The sequence below is a fragment of the Plasmodium gallinaceum genome, assembly GCF_900005855.1.
Source record: "Plasmodium gallinaceum strain 8A genome assembly, contig: PGAL8A_v1_42, whole genome shotgun sequence".
Lineage (NCBI taxonomy): Eukaryota > Apicomplexa > Aconoidasida > Haemosporida > Plasmodiidae > Plasmodium > Plasmodium gallinaceum.
The window spans coordinates 260,141-285,981 of NW_021628349.1; the positions used below are offsets into that span (position 1 = coordinate 260,141).

General features: G+C 16.7%; 8 protein-coding genes across 8 annotated transcripts; 3 read left to right on the forward strand and 5 right to left on the reverse strand.

Annotated features, from left to right (window-relative positions):
• Positions 1-1,012: 1,012 nt before the first annotated feature.
• On the forward strand, positions 1,013-5,080 carry PGAL8A_00058400 (conserved Plasmodium protein, unknown function; the record flags this gene model as incomplete). Its single annotated transcript, XM_028674611.1, has 1 exon — positions 1,013-5,080. The coding sequence occupies one exon, from the start codon at positions 1,013-1,015 to the stop codon at positions 5,078-5,080; it is 4,068 nt and encodes a 1,355-aa protein (XP_028530946.1).
• Positions 5,081-6,595: 1,515 nt separating this feature from the next.
• Positions 6,596-8,398, reverse strand: PGAL8A_00058500 (AAA family ATPase, putative; the record flags this gene model as incomplete). Its single annotated transcript, XM_028674612.1, has 1 exon — positions 6,596-8,398. The coding sequence occupies one exon, from the start codon at positions 8,396-8,398 to the stop codon at positions 6,596-6,598; it is 1,803 nt and encodes a 600-aa protein (XP_028530947.1).
• Positions 8,399-9,077: 679 nt separating this feature from the next.
• On the reverse strand, positions 9,078-9,590 carry PGAL8A_00058600 (conserved Plasmodium protein, unknown function; the record flags this gene model as incomplete). The annotated part of the gene is made up of 1 exon (XM_028674613.1): positions 9,078-9,590. One exon carries the CDS (start codon positions 9,588-9,590, stop codon positions 9,078-9,080), a length of 513 nt encoding a protein of 170 aa, XP_028530948.1.
• Positions 9,591-12,233: 2,643 nt separating this feature from the next.
• Positions 12,234-16,016, forward strand: PGAL8A_00058700 (conserved Plasmodium protein, unknown function; the record flags this gene model as incomplete). Its single annotated transcript, XM_028674614.1, has 1 exon — positions 12,234-16,016. One exon carries the CDS (start codon positions 12,234-12,236, stop codon positions 16,014-16,016), a length of 3,783 nt encoding a protein of 1,260 aa, XP_028530949.1.
• A 699-nt stretch (positions 16,017-16,715) lies between these two features.
• On the forward strand, positions 16,716-18,131 carry PGAL8A_00058800 (conserved Plasmodium protein, unknown function; the record flags this gene model as incomplete). The annotated part of the gene is made up of 1 exon (XM_028674615.1): positions 16,716-18,131. The coding sequence occupies one exon, from the start codon at positions 16,716-16,718 to the stop codon at positions 18,129-18,131; it is 1,416 nt and encodes a 471-aa protein (XP_028530950.1).
• A 735-nt stretch (positions 18,132-18,866) lies between these two features.
• On the reverse strand, positions 18,867-20,411 carry PGAL8A_00058900 (zinc finger, RAN binding protein, putative; the record flags this gene model as incomplete). Its single annotated transcript, XM_028674616.1, has 5 exons — positions 18,867-19,264; positions 19,353-19,628; positions 19,814-19,878; positions 20,139-20,178; positions 20,390-20,411. The coding sequence occupies 5 exons, from the start codon at positions 20,409-20,411 to the stop codon at positions 18,867-18,869; spliced, it is 801 nt and encodes a 266-aa protein (XP_028530951.1).
• Positions 20,412-21,309: 898 nt separating this feature from the next.
• Positions 21,310-22,902, reverse strand: PGAL8A_00059000 (conserved Plasmodium protein, unknown function; the record flags this gene model as incomplete). The annotated part of the gene is made up of 3 exons (XM_028674617.1): positions 21,310-21,390; positions 21,513-21,735; positions 21,818-22,902. The coding sequence occupies 3 exons, from the start codon at positions 22,900-22,902 to the stop codon at positions 21,310-21,312; spliced, it is 1,389 nt and encodes a 462-aa protein (XP_028530952.1).
• An 835-nt stretch (positions 22,903-23,737) lies between these two features.
• FEN1 (flap endonuclease 1, putative) lies at positions 23,738-25,420 on the reverse strand (the record flags this gene model as incomplete). The annotated part of the gene is made up of 1 exon (XM_028674618.1): positions 23,738-25,420. The coding sequence occupies one exon, from the start codon at positions 25,418-25,420 to the stop codon at positions 23,738-23,740; it is 1,683 nt and encodes a 560-aa protein (XP_028530953.1).
• Positions 25,421-25,841: the final 421 nt, after the last annotated feature.

Consider the following 25,841-nt stretch of genomic DNA (forward strand, 5'->3'; position numbering starts at 1 on the left):
AAAAAAAAAAAAAAAATATATATATATATATATATATAAAATAAAAATAGAATATGCACAGTAATAAGAATATATAAAATGATAGAAATATATATTATAGGTAAATAAATATTTCATTTCAATAAATAAATTTCATTAAAATAAATTAATAAAAATATTAGTTATGTATTTTGTTTAATTTTATATATAAAATTTGTTATTTTATTATTTTTTTTTTTTTCAATGTGTAATAAATTATTTGAAATATTTAAATTTATTAAAAAAGATAATTTATATTTAATTTTTGTTTCTAAGTGTGCGTATTAAAAAATTTTGTTACTTTTTTCATTTTTTTTTTTTTTTTTTTATTTAAATATTATTTTATATATAAGAAAAATAATATATATATATATATATATATATTTATATATGTGATTGTATATTTTTAATTTTTTCAATTTTTTTTAAAATGTTTCTTATTTTGTTAAAAAAAAATGGAAAATAGATTTTTTAAAGGAAACAATAAAATTAAAATTTTTTTATTTTTTAAACATTGTGCACGTTTAATATATATATTCTTTTTATTAGAATTTTACTAAATATTGCTTAAACTGTTCAATATATATATATATATTTTTTATTTTTTTAAATAATATATTGTTTATATTTTCATTGTCTAAATTTTTTTTTTGTTACATCTTTTTATCTATATAAATAATATTAATCCTTTTTCTCTTTTTTTTTTTTTTTTTTTTTTTTTTTTTTATTGTATTTAAAAAAGTTTTGTTTTATCAATTGTTAATTTTTTTTTTTTCTTTTTCAAAAAATTATATTTTCAATTTTGTCTACTTTGAATATATACTAGGTATATATATATATATATATATATATATATATATATATATATATTAAAAGTAGACAAAATTGAAAATATAATTTTTTGAAAAAGAAAAAAAAAAAATTAANAATATATATATATATATATATATATATATAAATATATATATATGTACTTTTTTTTTTTTTTAATAAAATGTCTTTTATACCATCAAAAATTGAGTCTTTTGAAATTTTTTCTCCTAATATAAATTACAGAAATAGTAATTTTAGTATTAAACCAATGGAAACATTAAACAGTTCAAGAAATATTGAAAATATAAAAAAATTTAATTATATAAATAAATTTGATATTGATAATATGGAAAACATTAAAAATCCGGATGAAATAAAAAGAGAAAACTTTAATAACATTAGTGGTTCACAGAAATATGGATTAGTAAATCTAGAAAATAATTTATATATAAACCAAACAAATATTTTAGATAATGGAATACATAAAATCAAAGAAAAAAAAATATCACCTACTAATAAAAATAGCATGGATGCATTAGAAAATTTTTTTTCAGCCAGTAAATTTAAGATTGAAAAAATAAAAGAGAACAATAGTATAGATAATAATTATTTAAATAAAAATAAAAAAAATTTAACAAGTATATTACCATTTGATAAAATCGTTGAAGAATGTGCTTTGCAAAATTTATTGACAAAAAATCAAGTTCATGATTTATATAACCATCAAAATATTTATGATGAAAGAATAAATATAAAAGAACCATATAATGCATCAATAAATAATTACAACGAAAATAATATACTTAGTAAAGATTTTATTGAAAATATATCAGATAACCCATTTTCGTCATTATCAAAAGATCAAAGTTTTTTTAATAAAAAAGAAGATTATATTAACAGCTTAGAATCAGGTAATTTTAACAGTGGTAATATTTTTTATAATAAATATTCATCTGTTAAAAGTTTAAATAATAAAATGAGCCAAAAAATAAATGACAGCAATAATAACGGAAATGGTGATGGCAATAATAATAATAAAAATAATAATAATAGTAATAGTAATAATAATAATAATAGTAATAATAGTAATAATAATAATAATAATAGTAGTAGTAGTAATAATAATAATAATAATAATAATAGTACTACTACTACTACTAATAATAATAATAATAGTAACAATGATGAAGATGAAAATGAGGATGAATATAATAATAATAATTTATTTGAAGTTTATGATTATAAAAAAAATAAAAAAGTAATCTATTATGCTGTTAAAAATCATTATAATCCATACAAAGAAATGAGTAAGAAAGAAAAAAGAAATTACGAAGTTTATGATAATAAACTATATGAAAATGATATATATGATTATTTATTAAATCAATATGAAAAGAATTATAAGAATTTAATTGATCAAAGATTTCCTCCTAAAGGAAATTTTATTAATGAAAGACAAGAAATTTTCATAAATCAAATAAATTTACAGAAAAATTCATTGGATGATTGTAGAAATGAAGAAATTAATGAAAATAAAAAGGGTGAAAAAGAAACAAATACTAATGAAAATGTAGAAAGAAAAATTGAGAATATTAATGAAGATATTAGTAACAATCAAGAGAATAAAAATTGTAGTTGTAATAAAATTAATGAGCAAAAAAAAATTGAAAAAAAAGAAAGTGAAATACCTAAAATTAATTCTTATGGCTGTAAATTAAATCAAAAGGATACTATAGATTCTCTAAAAAAAAAAGAAAAAAAAAAATATAAAACAGATACAAGATTTTTAAATTTATATAATGATGATATATTGGATATTTATAAATATACCACAGATATATATACACATAAACCAAAACTATTTATATATTCACTAAAAGATAATAACGGTAGTAATAAAAATTGTGATAATACTTTAAAAATCAATAAGGAATTTAAAAAAATTTTGAAAAAACTGAAATATAAAAATACAGTAGTAATAAGTAATATAGGAAGAAAATGTGGATCTTCTACCTTTTCAAATTATATTATAAATAATATACAAATAAATAATTTTACTAATGAAATTAATAATGAAGAGGAATGCATATATTCATACGTCACATCTAATCAAAATAAAATCAATTACATTTATTTAGATTATGACAAATTAGCTGCAAAAAGAAATGAAGATGATAATAATAATAAAATAAATAAATTTGTAACCTTCTCTTTTTACTTTTCAAATATTATTATTTTTCATATAAATAATAAAAACTATTTAGATATATTTTACATATTATCAGATTATTATGATATAATTAAGAATATAAGAGAAAATATTAAATGTAGAAGAAAAAAGTATTACGAGCAGAAAAAAAAAAAGGATATCATGAAAAATAAAAGTGATAAATTTCTTAAACTTAACACAAAAAATATTAACAAAAATTCATCTACAGATATTAGTATAATGGATTCATCATACTCAGAAAGTGATGATTCAATTAGAGAGAGTTTTGACGAAAATAATTTTTATTTTCCTTATTTTATATTTGTTTTAAGAGATATGAATAGGAATGATTATATTAAGATAAAATCAAAAAGTGATATTAATGATACTAATAATTTTATGGATACTCGTAAATATTTTGATTCATTAATTTATAAAATAAATGATACAATTTTGCAAAAAAAAATTAAATATATTTTGAAATTTCTCACCAAAAAAATATTATTTTTTTTGCCATCCTTATATAAAAACAACGATGAATCTGTTATTAATTATGATTATATTTTTGAACTAAAAGATATTAAAAGAGAATTATACATTCAAGGAAAATGTATAGATAACATGTATATAAATAATGGAGCATATATTTACAAATATCTTAGCATGCTTATTTATACAATCAATAATGATATATTTTATAGTTCAAATTATTTAAAAAGTAAAATTGAAAATTTTGAAAGCAAAATGTTGCATGATATTCTAACCGAAAATTTTCTTCTTCATATAAGAAAAAAAATAGAAAAAAAATTACCTATGAAACCTAATTTATTTTTGACATTAACAAACGAATTAAAAATAGAATTCATATTAACATATGAAAAATTTTCAGTCGGAAATACATCTACGAAAAGGAAATATAAAAATCAATTATGCAACAACATTGATGTTATCATATTAAAAGCTTACAAAGAAAATATTGCATTTAGCTGTTATAGTTTTTTTAATATAATAAATAAAAAAATAAATGATTTACAAATATATAATAAAATAAATGATAGAGAATATATAGATTTTGAAGAATTATTGAAAGATGTATATAATATAAATGATAGAAAAATAGATAATTTCATTTATAACGAGATATTAAATATAAAAAAAGAGGAAATATTTACTCATTTTATAAAAAATTATTATGACAATAGCGAAAATATTTCTCCTAGAAATTGTGATAGGTATGATTTAAAAAAACGTTCAACAAATTATTGCAACTCAGATTCTACTAATGATCCAGATGAATTGAATAAAAAATACGAAAATGAGAAAAGTAAAAAATATAGTAGTATTAACTTAATTGCACATAATTTTGCTCCATCAAGTTTTAAAAGTTTTAAAAACAAGGGTGAAGAAAAATCTGTTAAATATGATAATATTATAAATAATAAAAATGAAGATGTGTTAGAATGTTTACAAAACCTTCATGAAGATAATAAAAAAGATATGAAAAAAAAAAAAAAATTTGGTTCATTTAATGATCAAGGTGAATTTTTTATAGATGCAGCTGATAGTTACTTTTATCAAAGTAAAACAAAAAATAGTAAATATGTGGAAGAAAAAGATCCTCCTAAATCTAAAACATCTTTAAGGAGATCATTTCATAAATTTAAATCTGATATGGGTTTGCTTGATGCCAGAAAAAAGAAAATTCGTAATGAGAATTATATTTCTAAAAAATATCATAGTTCTGATTATTTTAAAAAAAAAGGAGTTGAAGCAATAAATAAAAATTTGTTATTTTATGAAAACTCAGGAAGTTCAGATGATATTTTTGAAAAACAGAATGATCATCATATAAAACAGTATCCACGAAATTCTATGAAACAAAATCCTTCAAATAATATACAAGTTATTAAAGAGAAAACATTAAATTTAGAAAAAAATGAATCTAATAATAAAAATTTGTATTCTAAACGTACTACACAGAAAAAAAAGAGAAATAGTTGTTTACCTAAACATAAGTCTAAATCTAAATTTAACATATAATTTCCTTTTTTTTTTTTTTTTTTTTTTTTCCACAAAATTTTAAATTTAAAAAAATGTTATATATAGCATTCATTTATTATTTTTCGAATTGTGTTTTATAATTTTATATTTAATTATATATTTTATTAATTTATTGTTATTTTTTTTCTTTTTAATATATTTTTTTTTGTCCTTTTTTTTTGTCCTTTTTTTTTGTCCTTTTTTTTGTCCTTTTTTTTGCCCTTTTTTTTGTCTTTTTTTTTTGTATATGTTATAAATAATATATATATTATATAAATAACATTCTCTCACATTTAATAGAACGTTTCATGCAATAAGTTTTTTTTTTTTTTTTTTTTTTTTTTTTTATATATATATGCATTCTTTATATTTATTTTAGGGCTAATTGTATCTTTCTCATACATATGAAAATTCTCCTTTTTTCTTTTCTTATATTTATTTATATGAGTGTATATCTATATTATTATTATATTTTTTTGTTTGTTTTTTTTTTTTTTTTTTTTTTTTTTTTTTTTTTTTTTTTTTGTTTATTTGTTCTATGCACGTTTTTCCTATATAAAATACACTAAATATATATATATATATTTTTTTTTTCTTCATATTTTTATTATATTCTTTAACAAAAATGTTTTAAACTTTTGTTTTAAAATATTTAATTAAAAATAGAATGTTTTTTTTTTTTTTTTTTTCTCATAATGTAGTTTTTTACTAGTTATATTTTTAAGAAAAATATATTATATATATGAGATACGATTACTTTTTAAGAATCTATTTGGATTCTAATATTTTATAAAAAAATATATTTTGACAAAGTTTAAATGTATAGAATGTCTTAAATAAAACATAACTCTTGGGATTTGTATTTTTAAAAAGAAATTTCTTATACTTTTTTATTCAAACAATTAATATTAAAATAGTAAAAATACAATTGAATAACATATATAATATAATGTATGAATTTTTTTTTTTTATATTTATTTGAACGTAAAAAAGTTTAAATAGTAACAACTGTAAATAGAATATTTAGTTTATATATATATATATATAGAAGTGAAAACATTTTAAAAATATTTATTAAAAATTGTATTTCTAATAAATGGAGTATAAAAAATTAGAAATTATATATATTATAAATTAGTAACACAATAAAAATAAAACAAAGTAATAAAAACTTCATAAATAAGCATATGTAAATAAAAATATCAACATTAAATTAATAATTATTAGAAAAAATTAGAAAAACAAACTATAGAAGATACAAAAAAAAAAAATTATAAAATAATTATAAAACTTAAAACTCAAAATGAATTTTTTTTTTTTTTTTTTATATATATTTAAATAGAAGAATAAAATAAAAATGTGAAAATACTTTAATTTACTTTATTATAATTTATATAAAAATATTTTATAAGAATAAATATTTAGACAAATTTTTAATGGATAAACATAATCTTTATAAAAAAAAAACAAAAAAAAATTGGAATTTTATATAGTAAAAATAGGTTAGTTATGAAACTACAATGAACTATGCATTTTACTCCATTCATCATAATCAAAAACATTTTTATAAGATGTATTAACTTGAGTCATAGCTTTAATAAAATCATCATATTTAATAGCACGAAAACTTGAAGTACTAGGTATATTTTGTATTCCATTATATTGTTCAATTGCATCATCATATACATATTCATAACATTTTGAACAAAGATGATAAATATCACTACCATTCCAATGTTCTAATTTAACTGATATGGTATCTAATTCATTTTCTGTCATTTTAAATCCAGAATGTGTATGTTTTGAGATAATATAACGAATCTGTTCCTTTCTCGCTTGAAAGTCTGGTAAGGGAATATATACTCTTTTATTGAAACGTCTCAAAGCAGCATCATCTATCATATCAGGTCTATTAGTTGCACCAATGATAACAATAATAATATCTTTTTTAGTATTTATTCCGTCAATCATTTGTAATAATTGATTTTTAATTCGTATTGTTGTATCATCTTCATCTTTTTTCCTTGCACCTAACAAAGAATCAATTTCATCGAAAAATAAAATAGAAGGATTATCTAATTCTGCACATTTAAATAAACTTGTAACAATTTTTTCAGTTTCTCCAATATATTTACTAAATAATGAAGAGGTATTGACATTATAAAAAGAACATTTACAAAAAGATGCAACCCATTTTGCTATCATAGTTTTTCCAGTACCTGGAGGACCAAATAATAATATTCCTTTTGCAGCTCTATTTAAACCCGTAAATAAATCAGGTCTTAAAATTGCATTAACAATTTTATCTTTTATAATTTTTTTAATGTCATATAAGCCAATGATATCCGATTCTTTAACTTGTTCATTAGAACTCATTTTCATACTTAATGCATATCTTATTATATTTACTTCCACTCCTTGATCAATTAAAGGCCAATATTTTTCTGGTATTTCATCATATCCATCATTTGAATCATCATTATTTTTTTTTGAACTTTTTTTTTTTTCATCCTTTATTCCATTTTTATTATTATTATTTTTCAACACATTTCTATTTCTTTTTTTTTCATTAATATAATTAAATGCTTGAATTGCTTCCTCGTTCTTTTCATTTTTTCTTTTCACCAATACTTCATAAGCATTTGAAAAAGTATCTTTTTTTTTTGAACTCTTTTGAATATCACTATCTTCATCTGATAAATAATTTTTTTTTTTTTTTTTTAATTTCAAAGCTTTGGGAGTATAAATAGCATCATCACTATCTTCAGAAAAAAAATAACTTCTTCCTTTCTTATCTTCATCAGAATCTATTTTGCTTTTTGATTTGTTTTCATTTTGTTTTCCTTCTTCATGATCACTTTCAAATTTTTTTATATTAGTTGAATCATTCTGGATGTTATATTTGCTTTTATTCTCATTATTATTTTTTTCATGATATATTTTAATAAACAGTGGATTAAAATTCATAAAATTTTTAATATCTAAACTCTTAATACCACTAATAAAATTACTATTATTTTCAATTTTATTATTTATTTTTGTAATTTCATTATCATTTAATAAACTATTAGTACTGTTGTAATCTTCTAAATCTTCATAATTTTTGAAAATATTATTATGAGGATTTGAAAAAATAAAATTATTAATATCAATTACATTTTTATTTGTATCATAATTATTCAATTCATTTTCATTTAATTTATTTTCATATATATCCCATATTTCATTTAGTAATATTTCTTGAAAGCAATCCTTTTCTTTTTCTAATATTTTATTATAAATAGATTCATTAGTAAGTATGTCATTTATTCCATTCATATTATATGTCTTCAATGAAGCTTAAATTATAGAATAAAATTAAAGTTAATATTTCTTTTTTTTTTTTTTTTTTTTTTATATTACAAAATTATTCCAATTTTTTTGTTTTTGTATAATTATATTTATTATATAATCATATTATAAGCATATATTAACATATTTTTTATTTATTTTATGCTATTATTTAATATATATATATATATATAAGCGATTGCTAAAATATTAATACTTTTATATATAATATTATTCCATTAATTTAAAAAAATACTATAAATTCTATGAATTAATAAAATGTGTTAAACAAATAATTAAAAAAAAAAAAAAAAAAAAAAAAAAAAAAAAAAANAAAAAAAAAAAAAAAAAAAAAAAAAAGCTATATATATATATATATATGTATATGTAAATATACAAATCTTTAAAAATTTCTCATTATATATTTTTATTTATAACTTAATTTTTTTTATTTTTTATTAAAATTTGTTAATTAACAATTTTTAAAGTTTTAAAAAAAATAAAATAAATAAACACAACATAGTAATATAAAATAAGAGTAAATCACGGAAAAAAAAAAAAAAAAAAAAATAAAAAGGTTAAAAATTAAAAAAAAAAAAAAAAAAAAAAAAACACTTAAAATTTTAAAGAAAATTAAAATATTAACATGTTTTAACAAAAAAAAAAACTAATATATATATATAAATGTACTAGTATCTTCTTGAATTATAGTGTAAACTTTATTAACTATTATGTATTCATTTTCTAATTCATCTATATCCTTTTCATTATTGGTTGTATTTGTGAGAACATTCTTATTTAATACATTTTGAAAATATTTAGAATATATGTAAGTTTGAGCTAAGAAATTATTATAACTGTATTTAAATTCTTTGTTTTTTATCATATTCCTATTAATAAAATCTTTTCTTTTTTCTAAAGTGTCCTTTCCATTATATTTATTAAAAATATTAAATAGTCTCATTGTATTATTATTTATCTTATTAATCATTAAAATATTTGATTTATTCGTCTCAATGTCTGTAGAATGATTTGATGATGTTTTACAATTTTTTATAATATTAATAAAATAATTTTTCTTAGAATATTTTTTTAATTCATTCTCTTCATCTTTACGGAAAATAATAAAAAATGGATTCAATTTTTTTTTAAGTCTTTCTAAATTTTCATGTTCTTTCATTATTTAAAATATATTTTTTTATTTTTTTTCTTCTTATACCTTAATTTTTATAAGATTTGAAAATATATATATATTTACTAATTTACATATAACAATAAAAAAATTATAAAAATAAAGGGAAAATAAAAAAAAAAAAAAAAAAAAACTCTAAAATATATTTTATATATTTATTAAGTTTATAAATTTGATATTGACAACATTTCAAATGAATCTACTTAAAAAGGTGTAAATATACAGACAAAGGAACATGTAAATTTCTCTTTATAAAAAAAAGGAAAATAATTATATAATTATAAAATCTAATTATTTTTAGAATAAATATTATATTTAAAATTTATAAAGATATATAAAAATAGCAAACAATATATATTATAACAAAAAAAATGAATTAATTTTCATTTATAAATTTCTTTTCTTTTTAAAATTTTCTTATATTTTTAAGAAAAAATAATTAATCTATCCTTTTTTTTTTTTTTTATAGTTATCTTTAATTAAAAGTCATATCTGTTTTAAAATCAAAAAATTTAATATTGAAATAATGAATATTTTTATAGAGAACAAAGAAAATATAAACAATTTTTCATTTTCTAATATTTAGTTTTTTTTTCTTTTTTCTTTTTTTTTTATTTTAAATTTTAAGAAATATATTATATAAATATTATTATAAAATAATTTTGATTTCTACTTAAAAAAAATTAAGGATTTTTTCTTTCTTTTCTAGATGTTTTATGAGAACAAAAACCGTTGTAAATACTAATTCTCTAGTGATTTAAAAAAAAAAAAAAAAAAAAATTCCCAATCAAAAATTTTAGATGTGCATTATTATAAAACTATACAGTAGGAATTTATAAAACCAAAACCTACAGTAAAAAAAAAAAAATAAAATAAAAAAAACAAACAAAATTTTACTCCACCATATAAATATTTAAAAAAGCTATAAAAGAAAAATATTTAAAAATTTCTCTTATTTTTCTACTATAAATTTACAATGGATATATATGAAGAGGCCAACTGTTACACATAGATATTTAGATGCATTTTATATTCCGTGTGCAAATTAAACTTAAATAGAAAAAAAAAAAAAAAAAGAAGAATTACAATATACATATTTTTTTTTGGCTTATTTTAAGTTACTTTTAAAATTTTAATAAAAAAATCACCTCATTTAAATGTAGAGAAATGTGTAAATTAGTTATATATATATATATATATTTTTCTTCTTTTTTTTTTTTTTTTTAATTTTTATTAATGTAATTATTCCATTGAATAAAAAAAAAAAAAAAAAAAGTTAATGCATTATTTTTATGTTTTATTTCATTTTTTTTTTTTTTTTATTTATTTTAGATATGAATTGTGTTTTATAATACTATTAAAAATATAGAATATGTTGATGCGTGTATTTTAAAAGTATTTAAATGCGTAAATAAGATTCCTTATAAAATAAAAAATTATTGTGATAAAAAAGAAAATTAAAAAAATTAGAATATTTTTTGTAAATTTAAACTTTTTAATCATATAAGTTTAAAAATTAAACTATTTCTTAATACTTTAGGTCATTTTTTTTTTTTAATAATTATTTTTTAAAATTAAAATAATAGAATTAGAGGTTTCTCAAAATTTTAATGTTAATTTTTTGTAACTTTCATAACTTAAAATCTTTAACAAAAAAGTAAAAAATATAGGTTACAAATGGTTGAAAGAAAAAAAATTTACTCTTTTAAACCTTATCATATTTTTAACATACTTTATATAATTTTAATTTAACAAAAAATCAATGATCCATTAAAACAGGACATAAACAATTTTAATAATGTAATAAAAAATTAAAAATATAAAAGATATCATAAAAAAGGAAATAAAATTTTAAAAAAATTATTAAAAGGAAGTATATAGTTCCATTTAATAGATTTTTTCAACATTTATTCAGTTTAATTAAAAAATTTTAAATTTAAATAAAAAGAAAGGTATAGAAAATAACCAAAAATATTTTTTAAAATAAAACATATCAAAAAAAAAAAAAAAAAAAAAAAAAAAAAAAAAAAAAAAAAAAAAAAAAAAAAAAAAAATATATAGTTAAATCTAGTAATTTAGAAAAAATTATTAAATTCTTATTTTTTTTTTTTTATTAAGATAAATTTTTGTAAGATAATTCTTATAATTTTATTTTTTTGTATACATAAAAATTTAAGTTTTTTTATAAAAGTAAAAAAAAAAAAAAAAAAAAAAAAAAAAAATATATAGTTAAATCTAGTAATTTAGAAAAAATTATTAAATTCTTATTTTTTTTTTTTTATTAAGATAAATTTTTGTAAGATAATTCTTATAATTTTATTTTTTTGTATACATAAAAATTTAAGTTTTTTTATAAAAGTAAAAAAAAAAAAAAAAAAAAAAAAAAAAAACATACAATTAATATATTTACATATATGTATATATATATATAGTATTTTTCCTAAATTAAGGTAATAAAAAAAATTAAAAAAGAATTTTATAAAAATTTCTTTAAATATAGCATTTTATTAAATCTGAAAAAAAGGTATATCTAAAAAATGTGCTAAGAATACTGATTTTAATTTTTGTTTTTTTTTTTTTTTTTTTTTTTTTTTTTTAACATGTAAAATTTTATAATAAAATCATAAGAGAATGTCTTTATTTGAAGGAATGTCGATTAAATCTTCAGATCAGAAAGGAAAAGGAAGAAATTCAACACCTAATAAGGTTAATGAAATAAAAGAAATAAAATTACAAAAAAATAATGAACTTTTATATGGAAATAATTTGAGAATAAAGAAAGTTTGTACTAATATTTTTGAAGAAAAAAGTGAAGATATTTTAAATTATAGAGAAAATGAGAAACGTCATGAAAAATATAATAATTTATATGAACTCAAAAAAAATAATTCCATTTATGATTTTGAAACTTTATCTGATTGTTCAATTTATGAAAATATAAATAATAAAATAGATGAAACAGACATATATAAAAATGTAAATGGAAATGAAAAAAAAATCAACAATAATGAAATGACACAACGTTATGATAATTTAAATGAAATAAAATCAAATAATTTTAACTATATAAAAAATAATGACAATAATTATAATTATTTAGAAAAAAAATACTGTGAAAATATGAATAATAATGTAGGTAAGCAAGATGAAAATAATTATTTGATAGATATACAAAATAACTATTCTTTAGTAGTTAAAAAAGACACAAAAGATGAATATTTTTTCTTAAAAGAAACAAATATTCAAAATAAAGAACAGCTTTATAATTATAAAGATCAATTAAACTATTTTTTAAATATTGTCCTAAACATTTTTAATGATATGAAAAATGTTAACTTTAATTTTTTAAAAAATATTTTTCAAAAATTATACGAAGATAATGTAAATGAGAACATACTAATTATTTTATACTTTTATATTTATCATTCTTATATTTGTAAACAAATATACAATTTAAAAGCCGAATATAATTATGATAAATTAATTTACAAATTATTATTAAACATTCATAATATAAGAAAAAAAAGAAAAAGAGATAAAGAAAAAGAAAAAATTCTTATTATAAACGAAAAATTAGATGTTGCAGATATAATTCAAAATAAAATATTGAATTACAATACTATGTTAATGAAAATTGAAGATTACATTATTCATTTATTTAAAAAAAAAAAAAACATCTATAATAATAGTTTACTTTTGAAAATTTATGTTTGCAATATGTTTAAAATTATTATACGTAACATTTATTTGAAAAAAAAAAAAGAGAATAAAAATCAAAAAGAATATATTGAAAAAAAAAGAAAAGAACTTCATGATGAAGAATTGAAAATTTTAGAAAAAGAAAAGAAAATAAATGATGAAGAACAAAATATTATAAAAAAAAAAGAAAAAATAGAAGAAGAAAATGAAAATGTAAATAAATGCATAAATGATGTTTCGTTGAAATATGACGAGCAGTTAAACACGCTTAAAGATAAAATATGTACTATCGATGATGATATAAAAGAATTAGAAAAAAAAATTGAATTAAAAAAAATTGAAAAAATGGAAGCATTAAAAAAAAGAGATAATTTAGAAAATGATAAGAATAAAGAATTAAATATATTACTATTAAGAAAATCAGAAATAAATGCAAATTTTAATTTTCTAAATAATTCAATATGTAATATAAATGAGAAAAAAAAACAAGTTGATGAAGGAAAAGAAAAAATGAAAAATATGTCACACCATTTGAAAACTATATATGAAAATTTTTATAAAAAAAAAGTTTTTACAAATGTTTTAATTATAAAATTACAAAAAATTATTCAAATTTTATATGAGAACAATTATATAGAAGATGATAAAAATAGTTTTATTAATATATTTACTAATGAAAATACAAATCCTCAATTAAATGAAGTAAATATAAAAGATTTTGAAGAAGAAAATAATATAAATTATGAAAATGAAATAAAAAAAAAAATAGAAATGGAAAATTTAAATGATATTATATCAGACATTAATAATGTATCTGAAAAAAATTTCTTATATAGTTCAAGTAAGGAAGAATCTGAAAATATTAAAAATGATAATATAATGAAAAATAATAAAATTGAAAAAAAGAATAATATAAATGAATTTACAATCAGAAAGTACATGAGCACTTATAATTTAAGTATATCTAATTCTTTAAAACAAATATTTTTTTTAAAAAAAAAAAGATTGAAGTTAGAAAAAAATATTAACTTCATAAAAGAAAAAAAAAAGAAATTAATGATTGATATAAATCAACATAATTGCGAAATAGATAATATAAATATTAGAAAAGAAAATTTGAAAAATAAAAAGAAAATTTTACTTAAAAGCAAAATGTTGAATGAGATAAAAAATACCATTAATGAACTTAATGAATTATTAGAAACAGAAAGTGTCTTTTTTAATCAATTAGAAAATTTTAAAGTAGATATGAATAATATGGATAAAAAATATATCATTTTAAAAGAACAAAAAGAAAAAATAAAGGAAAAACTTTTTATTCTTGAAAAAAAGTTGTTAAAAAGTGAAATAACAAATGCTAAATTTTATTTGAGTAAAATAAATAAAATTAATTCTCAAAAATTGAATGATAAAGATTTAACAAATGAATGTAATGAATATAAAAAGAATGGAGGAAAAAATGAAAATATAGAAAAAGAAAAAATTGAGAGTGAACAAATAAAAAAAAAAGATGAACAAAAAATGATTGAACAAAAAATGATTGAACAAAATATAATGGAGGAAGAACAAAAAGAGAAAAAAAAAGAAGAAAATATAGAAAATAAAAAAGAGGAAAATATAGAAGAAAAAGAAGAAAATATAGAAAAAAAAAAAGATATTACAGGAGAAAGTGAAAAAGAAAAAGAAGAGATAAAGGATCAAGAAGATTTTGTATTCTCAGAAGATTCTGAAGAAAACATATTAAAAATAAATTTCTCGAAAATTATAGATGAATTAAAAGATATAAGTTCACTTAAAGAATATGATGAATCATACAACGATAATAAAATTAAAAATGATGTAAGTGAAAGTTCATTTCATTGTAACTTTGAAGATAGTTATAAAAAAAAAAAAACCTTCATAAAATTAGATAAAAATGAAAGTAATGAAAATGAAAAAAATAGAAATGAGAATAATGAAATTGAAAATAGTGAAATTGAAAATAATGAAATTGAAAATAATGAAGTTGAAAAGAGTGAAATTGAAAATAGTGAAGTTGAAAACAGTGAAGTTGAAAATAGTGAAATTGAAAAGAGTGAAATTGAAAATAGTGAAGTTGAAAATAGTGAAGTTGAAAATAGTGAAATTGAAATGAGTGAAATTGAAAAGAGTGAAATTGAAAAGAGTGAAATTGAAAATAGTGAAATTGAAAATAGTGAAATTGAAAATAGTGAAATTGAAAATAATAAAATTGAAAATAATGAAATAATTAGTAGTGAAGTTGAGAATAAAAAAATAGAAAAAAATGAATCAGAAATATCTATTTTAATAAAAGAAAGTAGAAAAAATAAGTTGAAAGAAAATAGTCATAAAATTTTTAACATTAATGAAAACAAAGATATAATACAAAATGAAGAATTTAATATAAAAAATAATGAATTACATGGTAATAATTATTATAAGGAATTATTTAATACGTTAAAAAGACTAAATAAAGAAGAAAATGAAACATTTGAGAACATTTTATATAAATACAAAACTTTTTATGTATTAAATGAAGATATAGATTATAACATTTTAGAAAAAGAAATTCAAAATTTTTATAGTAATATGGTGGAAGAAGAGAGAATTTTGAAAATGAAAAGATTAACCATTTTGAATAAAAAAAAAAATGCATTAAAAAAATATTATTATTATGCTTCAGATAATAGTGAAGATGATGAGTTAAATGTTTAAATATAAGGATTCATAAAATGAGCTTAATATATATATATAAATATTTATATATATAAAAATATTTATGTATTTCTTTAATTGTAAAGTTTGTCTAGAATATATGCTATATATAAGTAAAAAAAAAAAAAAAAATCAAAATTTTATTTATATATAAAGTTATAATATTTTAAAAACAAAACTTTTTGAATACAATGATATTATTTATATGAAAAATTAATAAAATTAGTGAAAATGAATATCGAATATTAAAAAGTAAATACTTTATTTATTTTATTTTATCTTTATTTTACGATTTTACAATTTTCTTTTTTTTTTTTTTTTGTTGTTAATGATATATGGTAAATCTTCAAATTTTCATTTAATAATAAAATTGTGTGTTTCGCATACGTTTTTTTGTAATACATACTAAAAAAAAAAAAATAAATTTTTTTTTTTTTTTTTTTTTTTTTTTTTTGCTTTTATGCACACATCTATATTTTGTTCAAGGTAATTATTAAAAGATTTTTTATTAATTAAAGAAAAAATAAAATAAATAAATATATATATAAGCCTTTTTATTTTAGTATTTTAATTTAGTTTTTTTTTTTTTTTTTCAAAGTTACTTATTGAATAATTAGTATTTAATTTATATTTATTAATACACTTTTTATTTGATTTTTTTTTTTTGCTGACTTTTTCTTTTAAATATGTTTTTATAAAATGTCTACTAATAAGCTAAAAAACAGTAATTTATTTAAATTAGAAAGCAAAAATATAGAAAAAAAGGATGAAATAAATAATTTGAAAAAACTCACTAGCATTAAAATAGTTAAAAAAAAAGTAGAAACTAAAAATGAGAAAAATGTAGATAGTATTATAGATAATGGAGAAAAAACAATAAAAAAAAAAAATCCTAAAAAAAAAGATACAGGTGATACAGATAATTTATCACTAAAAATAAACAACGATGAAAATAAAAAAGTTATTGTAAAAAGAATTATACAGAAATTTAATATCAATAATGATGAAATAGATAATAAGTTTAACAATAATGATATAATTACAAAAAAAAATGAAACCAAAAAAAAAAAACTCAAAGAACAATTAAGTAAAACGGATTTCTTACATAATAATAATGAAACAAATGTTGAACCAAATGACGAAAATAAACAAATTTTAAAAGAAGATTCAGAAAATGAAATATTAGATTCATTCATAGAAAAAAAAAGTTTTCTTGTAGACAAAAAAAAGGGAGTTAAAAAAAAAAAAGTTCTTGTTAAAAAAAGCACCATAATTGAAAAATTAAAAAATAATGAAAAGTGTAATAGTACTCTTTTTAACAATTATGACAACGAATTAAATGAAAAAAAAAAAATTATAGAAACTGAAGATTCAGAAAAAATAAATAAAGAGCTAGTAAAACGTAAAGTAGAATTAGAAGAATTAAAAAATCTTCATGAAGCTGAAATAAATAACATTAAGGAAGAAAGAAAAAATGAAGTGAATAATTTAAATATATATATTAAAAACTTAAATGAAGAAATAAATGTTTTAAATAATTCTTTAAATGAAGAATTAAAAGAAAAAACAAAAATTCAACAAATCAATACAGAATTAATGGATGAAAAGTTAAAATTAAAGGAAAAAGTAAATTCGATGAAAACAAAAATAGAAGAATCTAATGAACTGTATAATTTACTTAATGAAAAATATTTAACATTAGAGGAAGAAAATAGATTACTGTTTGAGAAGGACGAACAAAATAGTACAAAAATTAAAAATTTAGAAGAAGAAAAATTAAAATTAGAAAAAAAAATTGAAGAAAAAAATATATTAATTAAGAAAAAAGAAGATATTATAACTAAATATTCTAATGAAATTGAAAATTATAAAAATGTTTTGAAAAACAAAGGAGAAATATTATTAAATAGTTGTACTATAGACAAAAACTCGTCTGATAAGAGTAACCAAAAAGAATATATAAATAAATTATCAAAAGAAAAAAAGGAATTAATACATGCTTTTAAAAAACAACTCGATTTAATAGTTATATTAAAAAAACAAATTAACTTATTAGAAAATAATAAAATATTAAATTTAACTTGTAATGAATTTAAAAAAATTGTTCATGATTAATATAAACAAATTCACATTCTTTAATAAATCCTTTTTTTTTCTTGGCTTATTATTTTAGTTAGTAATATTTTTATTTTATTCGTTTAATTTTTTTCATATATATATATATATTATCTTTAAAGAAAAAAAAAATATATATATATATTTATAAATAGATTATTTTATTGGTGAGATGTTTACAATGTTATTCTTTTTGTAATTATAATAAAATAATAATATTCTAATTATTTTTCTGTTAATATTTGCATCACTTTTTTTTTCTCTTTAATTATTTTATTGAATAATTCATTATAAAAAATGTCATTACAAATATATATGGTCTAATAGGAATTTATTTTTTTTTAAGTTTATGACATTAATAAACATTAAAAAAAATGTAATTAACAAACACAATTACAACTTTAAAAAAAAAAAAAAAAAATTATAAAATAAAACATATTTTAAAATGAATAAATTTACATAAATAAATAAAACATAAATAAATACTACTTTAAAATGTGCTAATATAGTATTAAACTTTATATATTTTAAAAAGAAAACTAGTATAGGAAAAAAAAAAAAAAAAAAAAAAAAAATTAATTTAAAATATTTATATTGTCTGTATTTTTTGAGAGATAAATTTATCTTTGTTTTTTATATTTATTTTATTGATTTTTTAGTTACATAATTTTTTGTTATTTTTTTTTATCACGTATTATTTCTTTTTTTGTTTTTTTTGTTCCTATTTTATATTTTTTATTCTCTTCTATGTTTTTTTCTGTCATCATATTTTTTGTCATAATTATATTTTCTATCATCATACTTCTTATCATAATCATTTCCTCTATTATCAAAGTTATATTTTTGATCATGATCAATTTTTTTATCATTATATTTCTTATCATAATCATATCTTCTATCATATTTTCGATGATCTCCATTACTTTTTTTATGTTCTTTTACTTCATCATATATATTATTTTTTTTAACTTTTTTATAAGTATTTGATGATATACTCCTTGATCTTGAGTTTTCATAGTTTTTGTTTTTGCTTATATTATTTTTATATAGCATATCTTTATTATTATTATTGTTCTTATTATTATTTATATCATTATTTTCATTATTACCTCTTGACTTTTCTTCTTCATCATCTAAAAAAGAGAAAATATATATATTAATATATATATATATATATATATGCTATACATATGTGTATAAACGTATATATATATGTATAACCAATTTTTTTTTTTTTTTTTTTTTTTCTTCCGAATTCATCATATTCTTCATCTTCTGAATCGTGAACTCTTTTTTCATTATTCCATTGAATATCGTAATGTCCTCCTCCCTTTCCTGTTCTTATTTCTTTATTACTTCTAAACTCATTTAATTTTTTACTATATCTACTTTTACTACATATATTACATTTTTCTCTTTTCGCCCAATTTATATTACCACAATCATCACATTTCCAATCATTCGATTTAAAAAATATCTGCTTAAAATTTTTTTTTACTAAAAAAAGAATCAAATATTTATATAAAAAAGGTATAAATTATAAATACAAAATATATTAAATAATACATATTATATATATATATACATATATATATATGAATGTGAAATATACAAAAAGCATATCTATAAAAATTTAACATCTAAAAATATAGAATCTTTAATGAAAGAATTCTTACTACTACTTTTCGGTCGAGGTTTACTACATCTGTTACAGTGAGTTCTTTTTGAAAAATTAAGATTCCGACAGCTTTAAAAACAATTTTTATTAAATTTTATAAATTTATAAAAAGAAAAATTATTATTTATATATATATATATATGTATATATTTTTTCTTTATTAAATATTCTTATTCTCTTTCATTTCTCAATGATTTTTAAAGGTATATTTAAATTTTAATGTTATGAAGTAAAACATTTTTCAATTTTTCAATTTTTCAATTAATAATAAAAAAGAGAAAAAAGGAAAAAATAAGAAAAAAAAAAAAAAAAATAAATAGTGTTTTTACTTTTCATCTGTGCAAATCCAATCTCCTGATTTTAATTTGTCTATAAGGAATTTAAAAATATAATAAAATTGGATGCGATAAATAAATATATAGAAGCCATAAATCTTTATTATAACGAACATATATAATATTTTTTTTATAAGAAGCTATTTTTAGTAATAATTTAGAATTTAATAAAAATTCGTAGTTAATATATCAAAAATAAATAAAAATAAAGAAAGAAAAAATAGTTCACTTTTATTTTTATTAACCTGTATATTTGTGACTCTCCATTATTCTACAATTTTTTTTTCTTCTTATATTTTTTTTTTTCTGAATAATTTTTTCTTAATTATATTAGAATAATTATTTTTAATCTTTTTTTAAGTATGTCACTAATATTTTGTAAAACTCACAATTTTTTAATCATATTTTTTCATTTAAATATACATATATATATATATGTAATTTTAAACAAAATTTCATTATTTAAAAATGTAATAAAATTTTGTTTTTCAAAAGCTTAAAATATATTATAAAATTTTTTGAATATTATAATTATTATTCCAATAAAAAATTTCATCCAATGAAATTTATATTCTCACATCATTAAGAGTAATTAAAAAAAAAAAATTTTCAACTAGATTTAATTAATAATTAATACTCTGTTTTTATTATTTCGTATTTTTTTTTTTTTTTTTTATTAAAAATATTTTCACAATTTTTTATCTATAATATAGTTGAACTAAAAAATATATAGTTTTGAAAAATATTTTTACGAGAGATTTATTATTAAAAACAATTTTTTTTTTTTTCTTTTTTTTTTAAAATAATTTTTAAAAAGATCTTAAGTAGAATATAATTTTTTTTATTTTTCTTTTTTTCTTTTATTCTTTTTTGTATTTTGTTAATTTATAGCAAAAAAAAAAAAGAAAATAGAAAAATTAATATAATTATACATGTTTTTTAAAGAAGTTTTAAAATATTATTTCTGTCTTAGTTTTATTTATTTTTTTTTGTATTTATTATATATATATATATATATATATATATATATATATATATATATATATATATATACATATTTTTTTTAAACAATTTAGTTTATATTTATTTGAAAATGGATTTATAATTAAAATAAAACACATTATCTCAAAAAAACTCGTTTATGCAATTAAAAAAATTTTTAGCACTATTTTTCCTTTTGTGCATTATTATATATATGTTCCCCTATTCCTGTTAAATCATATTCATTATCATTGTCATATTTAACCTAAAAAAAAAAAAAAAATATAAATACATTATAATATTGAAATTAAATGATAAAATAAAATATTTGAGCAAAATTGAATTTTATAGAAGATATAGAGTTTTTAATATTTTTATTTTTTTTACATTAATTTTCTTTTTTTTTATATATCTAGTAATATATAAATTTGATCCTTTAACTGGTTTTAAGCTGAATGAGTGCTGATTTAGCATTTTTTTGTTTGATAAATTTAAATTTCTTTCGTTATGTTCTCTCAATAATTGCATATCAACAATTTCTCCTTTTAAGTAATCACAAAGAGTATTATTATAATAATGCATATATCTATCTTTCCAATAAAAATATAAGCTTAAAAAAAAAAAAAAAGAAAAGAAAAAATAAATATAAATATGTATATTTAAAAATATTCTTTTTTTTTTTTTATATTTACGTTCTTATCCATCTTCTAAATATAGAACGAGGTAGTAATAGATTATACTCAGTTTGATCATCATCTAAATTTGTTTCATGCAATTGTTCATTTTCATCATAATTAGCATATATATTACTAGAATAGTTTATATTTAGCTTATCTAATAGTTGTTTCCTACTTTTTATTAATTTTCTTTTACATACCTTTGATGCATAAAGCATAATCTTATTTTTATTATTTTCCCAATCATTCAAATGCTCAGTTTTATGTTTTTTAAAATTTAAATATAATTCATCTAAAGTATTCCAATCTACCCCATAACTAGAGCTATAACGCCATAAATTTTCTAATCTCTTTTTATTTATTTCTATATTTTTCTTATCCAATTCAAAATTTTCATTTAATTCATTTTTTTTTTTTTTTAATACAAAAGGTTGCAAACGATGATTATATATTAAAGGATTTGGCCACATAACATTTTTATCAGGATAATTGAATTCTTTAAAACTTGAATTTAAATAGTAAATATCATAATTAGATTCTTCATTTTTTTTTTTTTCAGTTAAATTATCATTTAAAATATTTTCTGATTCTTCAAACATATCATTAATAATATTTTTTACATCATTTTTTTTTAAATTTCTTGGACTTGAACATTTTATTTTTATTTTTATATTCATAAATTCCTTTTTAATAAACCTTAAAAGTTCTTTAGGACAATCATATGTATCATTGTTATCATCATAAATTTCATAAAATGATTTTATATACTTATCGTCATCTTCTTCTTCATCTTCATATGGTATTTTGTCTTTAATATTATTTTTATCTTCACATTCTTCTTTAATAGTATCATTAATAAATTCCATGTTTTTATTTTCATTTTGACTATTGTCATCCTCTTTTATCATATTGTTACCTACATTGTTTTCATTTTTTCGTGAAATAAAAAAGTTTCTTCCTCTTAACAGACGTAAAAAATGTTTATTGTTATCCTTCAACCTTAATTTATTTTGTAAAAGTACATTGTTTTTTTTATAAAAAGTAAAGAACTTTACATTTTTAAAAAAAAATAATTTGTCCTGACCTTTTAATATATTCATTTAAAAAATATTTACACAATATGTAAAAAAAAAAAAAAAAAAAAATATTACCTATTCATTTATTAGTTAATATTGAAATAATTTCATTAAATATTTAATTATATAATTTTGGGAGAAAAATATATACATATATATATATATATATATATATATATAAATGATAAAGTTAAACAAGTTTAAGAACAAAAAATGTGATGTCCTTTAAAAAATAGAAAAAAAAATTTTAAAGATTTAACAAAAAAAAAAAAAATAAGATTAATCAAAAATATAATAAAATAATGTGGAAATTATCAATTTTTTATTATAAAAGAACTATTATAATTAAAAATAAAGTAAAAATATTTACATGTATAAAATAAATTTTCCTTATACAATATTATAAAATTATAAATTAATATTGAAATTAATATTTTACGTTTAGAATAAGAATTTAAAGATCTTTAGTCTTAAATGCCATAAAAAATATTTAAAATTTAAAAAATACCAAAAAAATAAACTTTATGTTTTTTAATAAAATGAATACAATTTATATTAGTTTTTGATTATTAGGTAAATGCATATGTCATATATTCAATTTTGTATCCATGTATTAAAGAAAAAATCAAAGTAAAATAAAAAAAATATAAAATTAAAAATAAAATAAAATTTTATGTAAAATATAGTAAATATATGTTTAAAAAAAATGATAAATGAAAAACATATATATAAATATATATATTTTTTTGTATATACTATGATAAAATTAAAAACCACTCAAAAAAAAAAATTTATTTAAAAAATGTAGATATAAAAAATGTAAATATATATATATATGGTATTCTTTTTATATATTTCTTTAACATCTTTGAACCAATTTCCTTTTCTTTACATTAGTAACATTCTTTGGACAGAAAGGCAACAAAAAAATATTATTTGCTTTTTTTATATTATTTGAATTTTTAACATTATTATTTAAAGTGTTACTACTAATATTCAAAGTGTTATTATTATTTAAATTATTATTATTATTTAGGGTATTATTATTACAACTTAAATTAATGTTATCATTTAAAATATTATTATTTAAATTACTGTTATTATATATAGAATTATCAATATTAAATTTGTTACTATCACATATATTATTAATATTTAAACTATGTTCTTTATTATCATTTTTTAAATTACCTGATTCTGAATTTGTTTGATAGTCTAAAGAATTTTTATCCTGACTATCGTTATTTTCTTGACTTTTCTCTTCTGGTTCTTTTGAAATCTCATATTTTTCTTTTTTTATTTGTTCATTTTTTTCACTCTCTTTTTTAATGGTTTTATTTTCCGTTTTTTGTTTTTTATTAAGTTTCGTATTAATATTTGTAATATCTCTTTTTGTTCCTTTTAGTTTTTTTTTTAGCTCTTTTTGACTTTCTTCAATGACCAATTTAGTGCTCTTTTTAGTGCAAGCAGTAAAAAAATTATCAAGACGTCTTTGTGTTGTCGCTTTTCTAGCTTTTAGTAATCTGTTAATATAATTAGTTACTCTAACTTCATTAAAATTATATTCTTTAATTAATAAATCTTTTAATTCTTCAATTTTAGGTTCATTCCAATCTATTTTAATTTCCTCTTTAGTTAAAACTTTTGGGTTTAAAAATGAGTTTCTAGCTTCTTCAAATCTAAAATTTGCAGGAATTTGATATTTATTTTTATCAATATTTTGAATAATATTTTCTATACAATTATATTCCTTTATAAGATTATAAGCAGTTTTTGAACCAATCCCTTTAATAGTATCACAATAATCACATCCACACAGAATGCAAAAATCAATAAATTGATTCATTGTTAAATTTAAGCCTTCTAAAACTTGTTGCAAATTTATTTCAGTTAGTATATAACCTCTTTTACTTGAATTTTTATTTTTATTTTGATTTGAAGAAGCATTAGCGTTTAAATTTCTTATCAATATTTTTGTTCCAAATACTAAAGCATCTGCATCTTCTGTAGCAGTAGCATGAGCAATATTATATTTTGTCAAAAATGCACATTGCGATTCAGCTTCACAAGGAGCTTCAACAACAGGTATTCCCATTAATGTTAATAATTTTTTTGCTTCTTCATTTTGTTTTTTAGTAACTCGTACAGTCCTTCCACTTTGTTTTTTTATTTCTTCTAAATTTCCTTCTTCTTTTGCTTTTTGTAACAATTCTTCTGCTTTTTGTCTTTTTTCTCCTCTTTTTTCTAACTCAGAACCTTTCAATTCTGGTGGTGCTCCGTCAAAAACATAAATTGGCTTTAATCCATTCTCCATTAATTTTATGCTTCTTGACATCAATCCTGATATATGTGAAGTTGTTTCCCCTGATTCATTTGTTAAATTTCCATATTGATCAGAATCTCTTATAGCTATTATAAATTGATAAAGGGACATTGATGCATCAATAGCTATTATCCTCCCCATTAAATTCTCAATTTTTATTTCTTTAATAGCATTTGGTGCTGCATCGGCAATAAATTTTGTTAATCCTTTTATTCCCATTTAATAAAAAAAAAAAAAAAAAAAAAAAAAACAAATATATTTATATATATTTTATATTTTTTATTTATATATTAAAAAACACTCTTTTTATACAAGTTAAAAACATATAAAATAATTCATTTTTAATTTTTAGTAGGAAGGTTATTAGTGTGTTTTAGGCTATTAAAAAAAAAAAAAATTTATATTAAATTTTTTTATATAATATATATATATATATATATATTTTAGATCTATTTTTCTTTTAATAAAGGAATAAAAAAAAAAAATTTAAATATTTGAGAATAATTTTTTTTATCTTATATTAATTCTTTTTTAATAAACATAATTATATTAAATCATTTAAGGAGTTTTGCATGGCATTTTTACATTATATGTTATTTTATCTTTTTATTCTCTTTATATATAAAATATATTTTTAGAT